Source organism: Microcaecilia unicolor, chromosome 7 (assembly GCF_901765095.1).
Source record: "Microcaecilia unicolor chromosome 7, aMicUni1.1, whole genome shotgun sequence".
Classification (NCBI taxonomy): Eukaryota; Metazoa; Chordata; class Amphibia; order Gymnophiona; family Siphonopidae; genus Microcaecilia; species Microcaecilia unicolor.
Window position 1 is genome coordinate 120,479,461 of NC_044037.1, and position 18,057 is coordinate 120,497,517.

An 18,057-nucleotide genomic window follows, 5' to 3' on the forward strand; every position below is an offset into this window, starting at 1 on the left:
TAAATATTTTTTCCAGCCTCTTTGCCAGCCTCAAATATCATACCCAGCTCCATGACAGCAGTATGCAGGTCCCTGGAGCAGTGTTAGTGGGTGCAGCAGTGCAGTTCAGGCAGACGGACCTAGACCCATTCCCCCCTTACCTGTTACACTTGTGGTTGTAAATGTGAGCCCTCCAAAGCCCACCACAAACCCACTGTACCCATATCTAGGTGCCCCCTTCATCCCAAAGGGCTATGGTAGTGGTGTACAGTTGTGGGGAGTGGGTTTTGGGGGGGCTCAGCACACAAAGTAAGGGAGTTATGCACCTGGGAGCTTTTTCTGAAGTCCAATCTGCTTCTTGCTGGCCTCCCACTTAGTCACCTCTCCCCTCTCCAGTCGGTTCAAAACTCTGCTGCCCGTCTCGTCTTCCGCCAGGGTCGCTTTACTCATACTACCCCTCTCCTCAAGACCCTTCACTGGCTCCCTATCCGTTTTCGCATCCTGTTCAAACTTCTTCTACTAACCTATAAATGTACTCACTCTGCTGCTCCCCAGTATCTCTCCACACTCGTCCTTCCCTACACCCCTTCCCGTGCACTCCGCTCCATGGATAAATCCTTCTTATCTGTTCCCTTCTCCACTACTGCCAACACCAGACTTTGCGCCTTCTGTCTCGCTGCACCCTACGCCTGGAATAAACTTCCTGAGCCCCTACGTCTTGCCCCATCCTTGGCCACCTTTAAATCTAGACTGAAAGCCCACCTCTTTAACATTGCTTTTGACTCGTAACCACTCACCTCCACCTACCCTCCCTCTCTTCCTTCCCGTTCACATTAATTGATTTGATTTGCTTACTTTATTTATTTTTTGTCTATTAGATTGTAAGCTCTTTGAGCAGGGACTCTCTTTCTTCTATGTTTGTGCAGCGCTGGGTACGCCTTGTAGCGCTATAGAAATGCTAAATAGTAGTAGTAGTAGTGCTCCCTAGGGTGCCCGGCTGGTGTCCTGGCATGTCAGGGGGACCAGTGCACTATGAATGCTGGCTCCTCTCACGCCAAATGGCTTGGATTTGGTTGTTTCTGAGATGGGCGTCCTCGGTTTCCATTACCGCCGAACATCGGGGGCGACCATCTCTAAGGTCAACCTAAATGTTGAGATTTGGGCGTCCCCGACCATATTATCAAAGTGAAAGAAGGCCGCCCATCTTATTTTGATAATACGGGTTTCCCCACCCCTTCACAGGGATGTCCTGCAAGGACGCCCTAAGGAAAACTTGGGCGCCCCGTTCAATTATGCCCCTCCACGTGTTTTTGCCTCCAACGCAATCTTTTTTTCAAAGTCCCTCTTAGCCTTCCTTATCAGCGCTTTGCATTTGACTTGACATTCCTTATGCTGTTTCTTATTATTTTCAGTTGGTTCCTTCTTCCATTTTCTGAAAGATTTTCTTTTAGCTCTAATAGCTTCCTTCACCTCACTTTTTAACCATGCCGGCTGTCGTTTGATCTTCCGTTCTCCTTTTTTAACACATGGAATATATTTGGCCTGGGCTTCCAGGATGATGTTTTTGAACAGCAACCACGCCAGATGTAAATTTTTGACCCTCGCAGCCGCTCGTCTAACTTTTTTTTCACCGTTCTTCTCATTTCATCATAGTCTCCTTTTTTAAAGTTAAACGCTAACGTATTTGATTTCCTATGTATACTTACTTCAAAGCTAATATCAAATCTGATCATATTATGATCACTGTTATCAGGTGGCCCCAGCACCATTACCTCCTGCACCAGTTCATGCGCTCCACTAAGGACTAGGTGTAGAATTTTTCCTTCTCTTGTTGGCTCCTGTACCAGCTGCTCCATAAAGATGTCCTTGATTTCATCAAGGAATTTTACCTCCCTAGCATGCCCCGATGTTACATTTACCCAGTCAATATCGGGGTAATTAAAATCACCCATTATTATTGTGTTGCCCAGTTTGTTTGCATCCCTAATTTCCTTTAACATTTCTGCATCAGTCTGTTCATCCTGGCCAGGTGGACGGTAGTACACTCCTATCACTATCCTTTTCCCCTTTACACATGGAATTTCAATCCACAGTGATTCCAAGAAGTGTTTTGTTTCCTGCAGAATTTTCAATCTATTTGATTCAAGGCTCTCGTTAATATACAATGCTAACCCTCCACCCTATCACTACGATATAATTTGTACCCCAGTATGACAGTGTCCCACTGGTTATCCTCCTTCCACCAGGTCTCAGAGATGCCTATTATATCTAATTTTTCATTTAGTGCAATATATTCTAACTCTCCCATCTTATTTCTTAGGCTCCTGGCATTCGCATATAGACATTTCAAAGTATGTTTGTTGTTCCTATTTAAATGATGCTTAGTACTTGACAGTATTAATTTGCAATCTTTTGTCTGATTTTTATGTTTATTTAAGGCTCCCTCCTCCCTGCACCATCGTCTCATCCATGCATTGAGACTCCGGAGCTCTGCCTGTCTCTTGGGCCTTGCGTGTGGAATGGGTAGCATTTCAGAAAATGCTACCTTACAGGATCTGGATTTGAGCTTTCTAACTAAGAGCCTAAATTTGGCTTCCAGAACCTCTCTCCCACATTTTCCTATGTCATTGATACCCACATGTACCAAGACAGCCGGCTCCTAGGTGACACGTGAGGTCCACCACCTTCGCACCATGCAGGCAAGTCACCAGGCGATCCTCACGTCCACCAGCCACCCAGCTATTTATATGCCTAATGATCGAATCACCAACTACAACAGCTGTCCTAACCTTTCCCTCCCAGTCAGCACTTGGAGACATATCCTCGGTGCGAGAGGATAGTACATCCCCTGGTGGGCAGGTCCTGGCTACAGAAGAACTTCCTACTTCACCAGGGTGATGCTCTCCTTCTAGGAGACCTCCCTCCTCCAAGGTAGCACAGGGGCTACCAGACTGGAGATGAGACTTCTCTACAACATCCCTGTATGTCTCCTCTATGTACCTCTCTGTCTCCCTCAGCTCCACCAAGTCTGCCACTCTAGCCTCAAGAGAACAGACTCATGATCATCCTCCTCCAGCAAGTTGGAGGAGCCTAGCCTTTTGCTTAAAGTGGCCCATTATCCAGAGTCTCAGACTGAATCCATAAATGTAGTATCTGCAGTTAGAAGTTCCTGCTATGCAGGGCCTTCCCCTACCTCCAAAACGACTCTTTAGTACTGAAATTTGCATCTACTTTATGTATAGGGACTTTTTACATGACGTTATTGCCCAATCTCCCAGTTACCAATCCCTGCCCCCGATTCCATTTTTTGCGTGCGTAACAGTATATGCATTAGTGATCTTTATAAATATTTAGCCAAAGAAAAAGTGGGCATTTTTCACACAGCCAGTTTACCTAGATAAATAGCCAGGCTACTGATTCTTAAAAATTGCCCTGCCCATATGAGACAACAGTCACCTACTGATTAATTCATACACTATGACTTCTTGTGCAAGTTACCCTACATCTTGACAAAATTTAGGCCTAGAAGTTTCAAGCCCTATCCTTTGTGCCTCTTTTCTCTCCCAAATCAAGTTGCCCCTAAGTCATGTTATTGTTCATGTACAAAACCAGTAAAAGCAATAGCAGCAACACTTCCTCCCCGAGTAGATTCTGATATCTAGCACTCCACTTATTATTCCCCAGCCTCTCTTTCTCTTCCTCTGTCTCCATGGTAATCCTGCCTCCTTCTGTACAGGCTACCCATTTAAACTGGAAACCATTTAGGAGTAAGAGGCTGCAGAGCCACTGAGGGACTGTAAAATGTATATTAACTCAGAGCCCCACACTCCTAAAGGAAACGTTACTGCTCCTTACACTAGGAATTGGTAACAGTGGAGCCCAAGACCACTACAGGAAGAGGAAAGAGTAAGAGGGTTTGGAAAGAAGAAACTAGCATGCATAGAAGTCAGTATGTATGTACAGGAGGCAGCCTGTGTACAGAATATGGCAGTGATGAAGGTCCAGTACCAGGATGGTAATGCTAAACTGTAAAACCATTAAGACAGCAAAATTGTTTGCATAGGCCATATCCTAATATTTAAAAGACACCAGGGTGCAGATTCATTTCAGAAAACAAAGGTAGGTATAGCACAGTTGCTGCCTGTGCTATACCTGTTCTGTTGGGGAAGCAGATGTGAGAAAAGAATACACTGCTAACCCTAATGAGAAATCACCTCATTCAGCAGCTGCTGAAGTCTTTGCATTTCCTGGTCTAGCTCCTTGATCTTGTCTTGATCGTCTTGTCTGGAGTCTGCAAGAATACAGGTAATTACATTCAAGATCCTATAAAATCAAATAGTTGACAGACTGGGTAAAGATAAGCCTGTCTAGTGTATATTACAAACAAGATCCTTTTTATGAATCACCATCCAATCATAATAGGGAATGCAGGAAGAGCAGGAAGCAAAAGTTAATAGGGCTAATGGAAAAAAATGTGGACTCCTCCCCCTCCAATAGGTATAGCGTTTGTGGCAAAACAGTAAAAAAAAAAAAAGACTAGCCAAATGGTACCATACCTCTTAGGACTCCAGCTGGGCTCACCATGGTTCCAACTTCAGTTGCCCCCTCTTGTTGGCTTTTGCTTTTGGAAAGAATGCTGTCCCTCAACAGAATCATGTTTTGGCTCTTGATGCTATCTAGATCATTCAAGCCAAGCTTAACCCTTTGCTGGATTCCCAAGAGTCGAGACTCCCAGTTCTCAGCCACATTCAGCAGTTCCTTCTGTGCCTCAGAAGCATCTTCCATATCTAGCTGCCACTTAGTCCTGAGCCCTGAGGGTACATGTGAACTTCCATGACCTACTTTTCTGCCAGGACTAGCTATAGAAAGCAATACTTGGAGTTCCTGCTGGAGTTTCGACACCTCCAAGATGGTTGTCTTAAGATTCTCGGATGCTATTTGGTAGACATCATCTTCTCCATCCACCTTGTTGGGCCAATAGAGTTTCATAAAGTCTGGATTAGCAATAACAGAGCTCCAGTTATCCTGCAAGTAGTCCGTTTCTTCTTCTTCAGAAACACATTCAGCATCACCACTTAGACAATCTTTTGCGTTGCCTGGAAATGAATTAGGAGATATATCCGCCAGTTCATCCCCAGATGATTTCCCATTCCAGGTATCTGAAGGTGGTTCTACGAGTTGGCTAGCCTTTTCCTCTTGGGATGTTTTCTTCCTCAATTGTATCAAATTTGCAGCATTCTTATTCCCTGATACAATTGAAGCTCTGCTGGCTGTTGCCCTCTTGTCCTCTTTGGAACCAAGTGCCTTTGATGATTCTGACATGGAACTGGAGACAGGATCAGCTTTTGGGTTAGATGGAATGGAGGAGCCACTGATGCTATTTGGATTCCATGGGGATTCCCTTCTGGAATCCAGAGAGGGGTCCACTTTGGTCCATGATGTGCTACAGCCATTCACAGAGTCTAGCAACTCTGGCATGGAGCTTTTTATGGACTCAGAATGTCGGATATGGGGCTTGTATAAGAGCTGTCCTGTCACTAGTGGTGATTTCCGGGCATCAGGAAAGGCTACAAAAGAAAAAAGTAAAAAATAGTATATAAAGATTGAATAAATAATTAGATTCATTCAACCACAGAGACTGTGATTCAAGGCTCATTACTGGTTCATGCTTGTATGTTTCTGTCCCTAAATTAGGCCCTTATTCTTTTAAAAGTTAGAACATTATTAATGTTAATCACTAGCAGGAGCTGCCAAGAGAGCATCATTTTAGTGGGAGATTTTTCCCCACACACTTTCTTCCTCACCCTTGACCACCCCTACCCATCCCTCACCCCTCTCCACATTTCTTATACAGTCACAGGCTTTCTTTCCTCATGGCAGTTCATGGTTTATTTCTTTTTTTGCCAGCACAGGAAGCAACTTCAGATCTTGTGGGTTGATACTTTTTACTACAGAAGATCAACAGAAGGAAATGGCAGACCATAAGATCCAAAGTTTCTTGCAATATCTGCAGAGGGCAAATGTGCACACACTGCTCAAGTCTTACACTGAGCAGGAGTTTCCCACCCTCGTGCGGCAGACTCCAATGGGCTGTTCTATTTACTTTTGGAGGGGACTGAATTTTTTGGTTTGAAGGATACCTGCCTGGTAGAATCAGTCCAAGTGAAAGCTCTGCTGATGTGAGTGAGAAAGTTGTCAGTTTCTTGTTGGAGACCTACTGCATGAACCCAGAGTAAGGAAGTACGAGAGCGGAACTGGAAGCAGATAGCTGGCAAAACAAGACTACCTCTGTCAAAGGGTGACAATCCTGGTACTATGGAGACTGAACTTTGCTGTATGCTTTTTGTTTGAATTTTAGCTACCTCAAAATAAAGCAAACATTCTAGGAAACAGCCAGCTACCACAGAAAAAACGTAGTTCATATAATCTATTAGAGCTGCCATATTTTTCCTTTAGTGGAAGCCCTTTTGATAAGTCTCTGGGATTGTTGTCATGTTTTATTTTATTTATTTTGATATTTATACCCCACATTATCTTGAACATACTTGAGTTCAATGTGGCTTATAATAAGTAAAAACAGGCAAGGTTTGCAATACCATAAACAAAATATCAAGTAAGAGCAGAGTAGGATAAATAAGAACTAAATAAACCATTGATGGCATTGAAACCTCTCATAGAAGGTTTTCAGTCTTTGCGAAATACCAAGTAATCAGGCTGACCCTTGATTGCCATTGGCAGTGAAATCCACCACTTAGCACTTTGGTATCTGTGCTGCCCCCGTATTCATGGGGCAGTCAGCATTATCTATATAATAATTTGTAGCTGAAGGTTCTCTGGCTGGCTGGCTGGCTGTCTGGGTTCGTAACATGCTGGTGACGTCAGCTCGCCTCCAGCGTTCCCTTCCCTCTCAGTGTCCCGCCCTCCTCTGATGTCATTTTGTCTCTACGCAAGGGCGGGACACTGAGAGGGAACGCTGGAGGCGACAAGCCCAGCCTGCCTTCCGCCACTCCTCAGACCAGCAAAACTTTCACTGCGCCCAACTTTCCCCCGCTTATCCCGCAGCCCTCTAATTCCGCCACTCAGGCCCTTCCCCCAGGGGCTTTTCATTTCTTTCCTGCAGTGGCGCCTCTGCCCGCCTTAAGCCTCATCAGGAGGAAACGGCAGCGGCTAAAGGAGGAAAAGGGAAAGATAGAAGGAAAGACACGGTCAGGGGTAGAAAAGCCAGTCACTCCTCCTACTATAAAAAAATTTAAAAAAAAAAACACCCCTCTGTGCCTTTTCTCTGGCCTTGCCGACAGTGCTATTATATCCCGAAAGTGTAACAATCGTTCTGCAATTTTTTTTTTAACCAATTTGATGGCAGAAAAGCTTCTCGGTGAACACTGGGTGAAAGAGAGGCCAGGGACATGCAAAGAAAAATAAGCGGAGGTGCAAGGGAAGTCAGAGAAATTGCTTAGATGAGAACCTTCCTAGGGCCCGTTTCATTTTTGACGAAACAGGCTTTGTTGCACTAGTTGTGTATATTTAATAGGACTATTATTTGTATAGACAGCACTGTTTACTGAGGCTTCCCCTCCCCTCTGTCTACAGTTGCAGTGTCCTGTGATTGGCTCCTTGTGAGCTTGTTTCTATTGGTTGTTAGCTATGAGCTAAGGCCAGCCCTCTTTCTTTGCCCCTATGTGAGACAGTGTGGTACTGTGTGGTGGTTCAGTCTGTGCCTTGCATTAGAGAATGACACAGGGGATAAAATTTGTCTCCGTGGGTTCTGTCCCCATGCCCGTCGGCTCTGTTCTCATCTGCAGAAGCTTCAAAAACTTATGATATTATATTTACATCTTTTTTATTAAAGTATAAAAAGGAACAATATGCTGTGTAACTGTTGCGTTTAAATTACAAATAGAAAAAATATTGTCGTCTGCATCAAACAAACATAAATAACAGTCCAGTTGATTAACAGGTTTCAAAGTAGAAAGTGACATGGGGACAAAATCTGTCCCCATCCTCACGGGCTTTGTCCCCCATCCCCAACCCCGTCCCCATGTCATTCTCTACCTTGCATGCCACGTGCTAGCAGCTTTTCTGAGAGCTGACCTTTCTTGGTTCCACTGTGGTTCCATCAAGGTTTGTTTGGGGGGGTTTGGGGTTTTTTTTTTGTTCTCTCTCTCTCAAAGATCTTTTCCCCAAGGTTTTCCTACCTCTCTCACAGAGCTCTCTCTCCTTAGGTTCTTTTCTCAGAGCAAGGGCCTTCCCAAGTCTCTTAAAGGCTTCTCCCTCAGGTTGCTGCAAAAGGTATTTTCCCTTTGTTTTTCCCTGTTTCAGTTTACAGCTTAACCTCTTAGCAGTGCTAAGATCTGGCCTCTCTTTGCCTCTGAGGTGGCTGGGTACAGGCTCCATGTTGCAATACGCACAATGCTTACTGGCAGATGAATGGTAGATTGGATTCTCTCTGTGTATTGGGAGAATTGCAATAAAGAATATTTGCCTAAGAACTGACAGGCACATGATCAAAATCAAACGCCGGCGCTAGAGGCTGTTAGCGCCATACTAGCGCCGGCGTTTGCTACCACCCCATGATCAGAGCCCTCGAGCGCGTGAAACAACGCGCTCGAGGGCTCTTAGCGCAAGTACTACTACTACTTATCATTTCTATAGCATGCAAATGCATGCTAAACAGGGCTTAACGCATTCATCCTCAATGATCAGTGACCAGCGCGCCAAAGATTGGGTCGCTGGCCACGACAAACCCTACGCCAGCTCCGAGCTGGCGTTAGGGTTTGCAGACCATTGGGGAGGAATGGTGAGCCCTGTCCAGCATGCATTTGCATGCTGGCAGGCCCCCATTCCCCCCTACAGCAAACCTGCCAGCGAGGGCAGTTAAGGACGTCCAAAATTTGGACGTTTCTGTGACGGGGCAGTTGAGGACGTCCAAATTATGGACGTTTCTGCAATGGGCAGTTAAAGACGTCCAAAATTGGATGTTTCTATGAGAAAGACGTCTTTCTCATAGAAATATCCAATTTTGGACATCCTTAACTGCCTATTGCAGAAACGTCCATAATTTGGACGTCCTCTACTGCCCCGTCACAGAAACGTCCAAATTTTGGATGTCCTCAACTGCCCCGTCGCTATACCTCCGAAATTTGGCCGTCTCTGCAACAGGGCAGTTGAGGACGTCCATCTTCCGATTTAAAGATGGACGCCCTTCTCTTTTCATTGGTCTCCAGCCCAGATCTGTCAAACAAGTGCAGGAGGATTGTGCTGAGCGCATGCTCAGGCACAATTCTCCCACACTTCTACCTCATAATCAGAGATAATTGCGCTGCTTAAATTTGCATGCATTATCTCTGATCAAAGGTCTAATAGCACCCCGTGCTGTTCCAGCGCTGTTTGGAACAGTGCGGGGCTTTTGATCATCTGCCTGTGAGAGTCTAGTGGTAGAGTTTTCTACTCAGGAAGGTGGAGGTTTAACCGACTGTGAGGTCATACTGGTCAGTAACGCTGGACAGTAACAGTATCTAAAGTCTGTGGACTGAACCAACTTATAGCGCACTCTTGCAATCTGGAAGATGAAGTCTAAGGTAGTCCCTAGAACCAGAGGTTACAATGCGTAGGGGAACAGTTATTAAGAGCTGCATGTAGTCCGGTGTCATGCCATACAATATTTGAAAGACAAAAACGCATAATTTAAATACAATCCTGGCTTTAATGGGCAGCCAGTGAAGCTTGCATAATAATGGAGTGGTTCTATCAAAACACAATACCTTGAGGACAAGCCTAACTTCTGTATTTTGTATGTCAGGCAGTGATCACAGCAGTAAGAGAAAGGTGGCTACCCTTGTGACAGTTCTGCAATGGGTTTGACTCCACCTACCTAGGTGTGCAGCAATGGATTTGTACCCCCAGCAGACCTTGACCATGTGGACAGATGGCTTCCTCTCCATCTCTCTACAAAACAGCACTTACAGCTGGTGAAGAAAACAAGCGAGTTTCATAACAGAGTGGTGGACCCACACAGGTGGGCTGTCCATTGGCTTTTGCCTACTCTGGTTAGGTCTGCTTCATAAGATTGTGATGTCACAGAAATACTGACTTGAATGTGACCACTCCTAGAGGTTCAGAGAGAATCACAGGGAGTCAGCTGAGAGTTTCACAAACAATGGCTCAGCAGTAGCATGTTTAAATGATAAAGGGGGAGATCACTGCTAACTAGGTGAACAGAGGTAATTGCTGTACAGGGCAGAGTGAAAGAGGCTTCAATATCTGTTAAGTACAACAGCAACTTCTGATGCCACAGCACCCTGAGACCAACAGTCATATGGAATGTAGCTACAGATGCTTATAACAGCTTTCTATGTTGTTGCCAATATCCAGCGCTTCATTGCACATGAATTTATTTACCTATTGAAAGAGGATAAATGGCCGATCTAGAGGTTTATTTCAACCTCCTGCTCAATTCCTTCCTCTTCTCCCTTCCCATATGTATTTTTTTTTAATCAGGATATAGTACTCATCCCTGCTATAGTCTTTCTTCTGTCTCCCTGCAATCTCCTGTCTTTTTTTTTTTTAATCCTTGATGACTCTCTCTCTCAACCAGTCATTACTGATTAAAAAACACATAGTTCAAAGGTTACCCAAGACAAGACAGGCAAAGATGATGTCACAATACTGTAAAAAGTGTAATAAAGCCCCAGCCCCCATGCTTGTTAGGGAGGTTACAGCACATATACAACTATGGTTATTGTTTCTAGGTGTGTCTCATCATAACCCCTTTATTTTTCCCTTCCTACACAGCTCCCCTCCCTGTCTCCGAGGAATTAAACCTCCCTGAAATCTGGAAGCACACATGCCAGATAAATAAAATCACTGTAAAAAGTTTCTCTTGATAATATCTTCCATTAGAAGGGATATGCTGAGGATTGTGAAAAGATGTTGCTGTTAGGGGCATGTTCTTATCAGGGTATTGACTTGAGGCAATTTTTAATCTGGCTGACAGTGCTGAGACAGGGTGGATAGTATGAAGGAAGGCCGCTCTTCCTGTTTGGCTTGCTCTAGATAAACAAACCGCCCTCACAGGCAACATGGTACACATGGCAAAAGCTATTTGAAAAGATAGGTTCCAGTGCTTCTACTGTGGAAAAAAAAGAGAGAGAAAAGACACACACTAAGAAAGACGTCATTGAGAATGAGTCAGAAGGTGTCTATCACTCAGATAGTATAAGTGTTGTGATCCCTCCAGTTGAGACATGAAGATTTCACTGCACTGATGAATTTGAGTAAATTACCTGTGGGTGTACCAGGTGCAGACTTTCCACCAGAATTCCCCATGATCTGCACCCACTTCAGCAGGAACAGCAGAGAGTCACCAATTCCTCATTGAGTGGGACTGCACATCTGCGGCATAGAGAATCAATATGAGCATTCAGTCAAAAAGAGCTGGATGGTAGCTAAATTGAGGCAGCCTCCCTCTCCTCTGCATCTGAAACAACCATAGACAGAGTTCCTCTCCTTATGAGCACTTGCACAAACTGAGACATCCTTCCCTCTATGCAACCAAGAACAGCACCATGCTACTGGATGTGCAGCTAGTGCAACTGTACTGGATCAATGCAGTGAAAGAAGGCCCTACCTAAGGAGTTCCAGGGCAGCGCAAGCTCACACATGGCCACCTCCTCCCCACCCCAGCATATGAGAAGAGCAGTCAAAGCAGATTCACCTCATATGTGAGGAAACTGGCAGGTATGAGGAGTTGCACAAATTGGCTCCTCCAGCTTCAGGAGTGTGATGGGAAATAGGAGAAGCAGCAGGTCTAAGTTCCTGCTGCTTTTCCACCTCCTGCACCTGATTGATTCTTGCGAGTAGTGTAAGCCATTCAGTTGAGGGTAGAGTTGCCCACTGACTATTTGCCCAATACCATACAGGGAACTGTAATTCTGATTTTCCAATTGCACCCCCTATGAAAAGCAGGACTATAAATCCTTACATGCAATGGAGTAAACTCAGGACTGGATCAACCTGTCTAGCGAATTTGGAGTCAGACAGCAGCTCCAGCTGCAGGAAGCAAGATGTGCTTACCGCCCATCCGAAGAAAACAAAAAAAAGTTGCCAGCAACATCTACAGTTGCTGCTGTGCACATAAATATTAGCGTCACAAAAATTTCTTCAAGGCTGATATATTATGCTGGTACTTTCAGATTTGTTCAGACATGCGCACCTTATTGCCATTACCACCTGCAAGTGTTGCTTTTCGGGCTTAAAAAAAAACAAACCAACCCCAAAACAAGGCATTTACATTGCAAAAAGGGCAAGAAATTCTCTCAAGCAACCCATCAACTCTGCACTAGACCTAGCAAAAACTCTCTCATATCATGTACATGTTTTTCCTTGTCTGCATTGTTGCAGAATATTTAACAACCTCATTATCAAGGTAACAAAAGCAGACAGAAACTCACTCAATAAATGTCAAAAACTCAATTCAAACTGTAGAGTGAGGAATAACCTCTGTTAGTCTAACACCATAAAGGAATGGTGGGGGAAAATACCTCAGAGGACTATGGTACCCTTATAGATGCCAATAAGTGTAATGTCACAGCATCTAAACCACAGTTCACAGCTTCTACCATCCATCATAAAAGCCCCCAACCATACCAATGGACAATTTTTTTTTATGCAAAACTTTTTTTATGGTGCAAACAAATTTCATCTACAATATAGTGACAGTGGTATAACCCCATCAAAAGGGAACTAAAAGTTGAACTTAGCTTATATGGCAGTCTCAGGCAGTAGAATCCTGGTCCCAACGGGGACCCGTTTCACCGAGCACCTTCCTCAGGGGACTGAATACTGCAATATAATCTTTTGTATTGCTGCCTGTTCAACTAGTTGGCCATTGGTATGGTTGGGGGGTTTTATGATCGATGATAGAAGCTGTGAACTGTGGTTTGGATGCTGCGACATTACACTGATTGATATCTATAAGGGTACCACAGTCATCCGAGTTCTTTTCCCCCACCATTCCTTTACAGTGTTAGACTAACAGAGGTTATTCCTCACTCTACAGTTTGAATTGAGTTTTTGACAACCTCACCATGTGGCTATATCTTCCATGAGAGTTAATACCCACACTCAACCCCTCTCTGCATTGCTTGGCTAGTAACATGCAAGTACAAGCTATGATAACCCAGCGGTTAGGCTCACAGTAGCTTTCTGTATTGGCCTCACAGTTTGAGACTTTTTGTAGACCGATTAGATCACATTCCCAATGTCTAGCACTGGTACTACACACTGAGGAAGTCCCCCTCTCCCTGTAACTCACAGTAGCACCAATAGAGAAAAAAATTTCACTTTGTACTTTTGACAAAAGCATAGAATATTATACATACATATATATATATATATATATATATATATATATATATACATATATATATATCACAGACTAAGGGTGCTTCGTCCTGTATTTCTGACAAAGGCACTGATTGATACAGGCTGCTGCTCTCCCTTTATATCTTACACCAGCACAGTTTATAGTCATTTTCAAGAGCTGGCCTTAGCACAATCAATGCTCTGTACAGCTGTGGGGGCGGGGGGGGGGGGGGGGGGGGAATGGCCATGCCCTACTGTACCACACAATCCTAAGGCCAGCCCTGGGAATTCCTCTTCCTGTGACACTTGCACAGACTTAGGATGGCAGGAAGTCCTTCTCCAGGAAGTCCTTCTCCCAATGCAGCAGAAAAGTACAGACGGTTGGAGCCTCAATCCCCTTTGTTGTGTGTTCACAAAGGAAAGGCGCACGTCAAGTACATATGATTTTTATCTATGGACAAGAATAAAAGTAGAAAAAAATTGTATGCTCATATACACTTCAAAGGTCCTCCAGAAAACTTTTTTCACTTTATTCTCGAGTGTCTGTAGACAGAAAAATTCATAAGAACTTGACCTGTGGATTTTTCTTTTTGTTTTTAAGAGGAGGGTGAGGAAATAAATTCTAAGTAGGACCCCACTCCTTATTTACAAGTCTGGTATGCTGTAATAACTCAATACACTGCCTATCATTACAGAACAACAAACCACAATACTCATCATAAATAACAATAAAAGTGGAAGGTAATGCCTCAGTCCTAACGTCAAAACACAGGGGCTGCAGCAATTAACCACCAAAATAAAAAGCTGGGGAATAAAAGCACAAGGCAGAAAAAAAAATTCCACTCAATATATGGTGTGTGGTGACTCTAGTTAATAAAAAACAAGTCCAACTGACAAAAAAAAAATGCTTAACACCAAACAATCAAAAAACAATTGACACAGTAACACAGTAGATGACAGCAGATAAAGACTTGTGCGGTCCATTCAATCTGCCCAAGATAAAAATTCATAGCATAAAGGTATGATGTGATACTACATATGCACACGATTCCAATTTGTCCTTGCTATTTTCAGGGCACAGAGCGTAGAAGTCTGCCCGGCACTGGCCTGGTTCTCCAGCTACTGAAGCTGAATCTGTCCAGCCATGATCAGGGCATAGACCATACTGGTGTTGCCATCTAATCACTGCTAAGCTTGTTTGGTTCCATGTCTTCTATACAGGATTCCTTTGCATTTATCCCACACATTTTTGAATTCTGTTACCGTTTGTTCTCCACCTCCTCCGCAGGAGAGCAATCCAGGCATCTACCACCCTCTCCATGAAAAAGTACTTTCTGACATTATTCCTGAGTCAGCCCCCCTGCAACCTCAATTCATGTCCTCTAGTTCAAACCTTTGCCAGAGATGGGAAGGTGGTGCATTATATATTTATTGCATTTGTATCCTACATTCCCCATATTATAGATTATATTATACATTAATACCTTTCAAATATGTGAATGTCTGTACCTCATCACCCCTGTCTCTCCTTTCCTCTGGGGTATACATGTTCAGGTCATCAAGTTTCTCCTCATACATCTTGTGAGGCAAACCCCATACCATTTTTGTTGCTTTTCTCTGAACCACTTCAACTCCTTTTACGTCCTTAGCAAGATATGCTAAACCCATACAAATACCTTAAAATATTGCAAGACTTATCTTTAGAAGACTGCTGACCAATCAAATTTCATCTGGTGTGATATACCTGCTTACCAGGGGCATAGCCAGACCTCAATGGGGAGGGGGGGGGGCCCGGAGCCCAAAGTATGGAGGGGCACATCCCCCCCACCCCCGGTGCATTATGATACTTTGGTTCCCAACCCCCGCCAGCTAAAGCGTTTGTCCCATGCTGGTCTCAGATTCCCTGCCCTGCTGTGTTCTCACTCATGCAATGCCTGCTCGTTTTAATGAAACTGAGCATGCGCAAAGCGTTCCACATGCTCAGTTTCACTAAAACGAGCATGGCACAACTGAGAAGAGCAGGGTAGGCAATGTATCGAGACTAGCGTGGGACAAACGCTTCAACTGACGGGGGTTGGGGACACCCACCAGTCAAACCAGGGGCCCCAGAGCCAGTTTGGGGAGCCCAGGCCCACCCATAGCTATTACCACTGCTGCTTACCTCTATTGTTTTGATATCTGCTTGGTATGCTGCAAGAAAGCACCTTCCCCCCCCCCCCCCCCCCCCCCAAGATTTTCAAAGGCCTTTAACCAGCCAGGATTGGCATCTGGCTAGTTAAATGCCACATAGCCAGCTATCTGCTGATATTCAGTGGGACATGATCTGCCATGTCCCGCTGAATATTGCTAGTTAGCAGCTAACAGCCAGATGTTTATACAAGGTGAAATAACCAACCATTTCACCATTTTCAGCGCATCGCCACTTAGCAGCCATGTTTGGCAGAGTGCAAAGCAGTCCTATCTTTGGCCGGTTTGACTTTGACCAGTCAGTGCTGTATATTGGCTTGGCCTGTCAAAGTCAAACTAGCCAAAAGTAAACCAGATATTCAATGCCAATCACTGGAAACAGCTCAGCATTGAATATCTAGTTTTAGAGCCGACCACAGGAATTAGCCCAGCTATCTCCCGCAATTTGAATATCAACCTTCATGTGCATAACTACAAGTTTTTAGCCAGTGTTAACACTTCCAGTCTTTTTGCAAATCCCTACCTATCTCACGATTATGATTTTTCTTCTTATTTCAGGAGAACTGCAGATCAGCAAAGCCACCCAAACTGTGTTCTGCACAGCCTTGCAGTTGCTGTGAATAGTCAGCATCCAGTTGACCTATGACCTCCACTTCAAAAACCCCCCAGAAAACAACAACCCAAAGCACCACATCCTGGTCTTGCTCTCCAGCTTCCCTTCTCTGAATCTGTCTTGCTGACTTCATAGGTGGTGTGATATTTCAAGATATCCACAATGAATATGCATAAAATACATTTGCATGTACTGGATCTACAATATGTACAAACTGATATCATCCATTATTTATTATGGTTATCCTGAAAACCTAACTATGAGATCACCAAGAGAAGCTTTGAAGGCCCTATGTCAAACTCAGTATCTCATTGTGGCTCTGCAGCAGGCAAGTATTTTTTAGGTGGTAATGTCACTCTGAACTTAGCAGATATAAACTATAAGCCAAAAAGTAAAAATACCAACAGGTACATATATATATATATATATATATATATATATATATATATACAGGAACTTTTACAGGCAAAGATTTTAAATTGTATTTAATAGCATAGTGCTCAGTCCAAAGCACTGCTGTCCATGGATCTGAGCTTAAAATATGTTTATTAGAGACGAGAATCCGTACTTGGGTCAGAAAAACTCATTTCACCACGGCTGGAACCTTGGGAGAGATGGGGCAGAGTTCTGGAAAAAGAGGTGTGACCCACTCACAAGAAAAGCGCAGTAGTTTGATTAAAATCTTTTCCGGCATTTTCAGATGATAAAAAAGATTGGAACAGGTCGCAGTCTGTCATGTCTAACATACGCATTAGCACTATATAAAAATAAAGTAATTATACATCATACAAAGCCACTACAGCTATATAACAATGAGGTCATTTAAATGTCGCTTCAATGGCAGGTTAAAGATCGGCTTATGAACTTGCGCCTTTATATACAATGCAGCTGCCCTGATCTGTCACAGCTGGATTCGCAGTCACATATACCATGTGCGCATACCCCAATGTGCTTCTCGGATTACTCTAAAAGAGAAAGGTTTTCTTTTCCAGGTGCAGGAACTCTTACCTCCTACGGCGGAATCTCTGGTTCGTCGTTTCCTAGCCTGTGTCTTCTCCCTTTCCGGATCTTTTTCAGCAGAGCGTAGCTGTTTCCAACACTTTCACCCCCCACCCGCTTAAGGCTGCGGCATGATTTCTGCTCTTTCTCACCCTATATCAGCGTGTGTTGCTCTTGCGTCCTCTGTTTCTGTGGTCTCACTCTCTTCGTCTGCTCTGTCTCTGATAAAGTTGTAAACCTCCCCTCTCAGGAATGGAGGAAATACCTTACAGCTGTTTGCTGCTGCTGCTCTGCCCTTACATTCCGGTTTAACCCTTTAATCTCAGGGTTGTGTTCTTGGCTTGGTCAAAGGAAGATATGTGAATGGGGGAGGGGACCGGACACAGGATAAGAGGGATTAATGTATGAGGCTTAAAGCTGCTTTGCGTTGATAATGCACAGAAATAGAGGCTGAAAAACAAACATTAAAAAAAATCATAATAAATTTCAGGTGATATGTTTAAATGGACTAAATACATTTTTTATTAATTTTGGGGAAACTGGCACTCCCATCTGGTCCAAACAAGAGTGAACAAAGATGACATTACAAGAAAATCTCAGTAAATCATTCCAATGATAGTATGAAGCGGAAAGGGGGAGGGGCTCATGCGCGTTAATCATAGTATCTGTTCATCCGTTTCTCAACTGTTTAGTAGTGTAATTTTCTCTTACGATTTTGGGGTTTCCCCTAATATAGTAAGTAGCGAGGGATAGGGACAGCAAGAAAAAGAGGAGGGGGAGGTCAGCAAAAAGAGTAGAACCTTCAAAGTGCCCTAAAGAAATATACAGCAGTGATACTTTAGCGAAAAGGTGGCAAACCGATAGGCCTGAATGCCACGTTGAAGGCTGAATCCATAGGAGCCAACTTTTCATAATAA

General features: G+C 43.9%; 1 protein-coding gene across 2 annotated transcripts in view; it reads right to left on the reverse strand.

Moving 5' to 3' along the window:
- The window catches only part of LOC115474065 (cytospin-B-like), a 167,074-nt gene extending 149,448 nt beyond the window's left edge, over window positions 1–17,626 (reverse strand). The window contains exons 1-4 of one of the 2 annotated variants that reach the window (XM_030209372.1): window positions 11,262–11,344; window positions 9,851–10,085; window positions 4,536–5,546; window positions 4,194–4,270 (exon numbers count right to left, since the gene is read on the reverse strand). In XM_030209372.1, the coding sequence (XP_030065232.1) occupies window positions 4,194–4,270; window positions 4,536–5,546; window positions 9,851–9,920 (1,158 nt within the window). In that variant the 5' untranslated portion in view covers window positions 9,921–10,085; window positions 11,262–11,344. Of the gene's footprint in view, window positions 1–4,193; window positions 4,271–4,535; window positions 5,547–9,850; window positions 10,086–11,261; window positions 11,371–17,149 lie in introns of those variants that run through there. The other variant, XM_030209373.1, reaches the window with a different exon arrangement.
- Window positions 17,627–18,057: the final 431 nt, after the last annotated feature.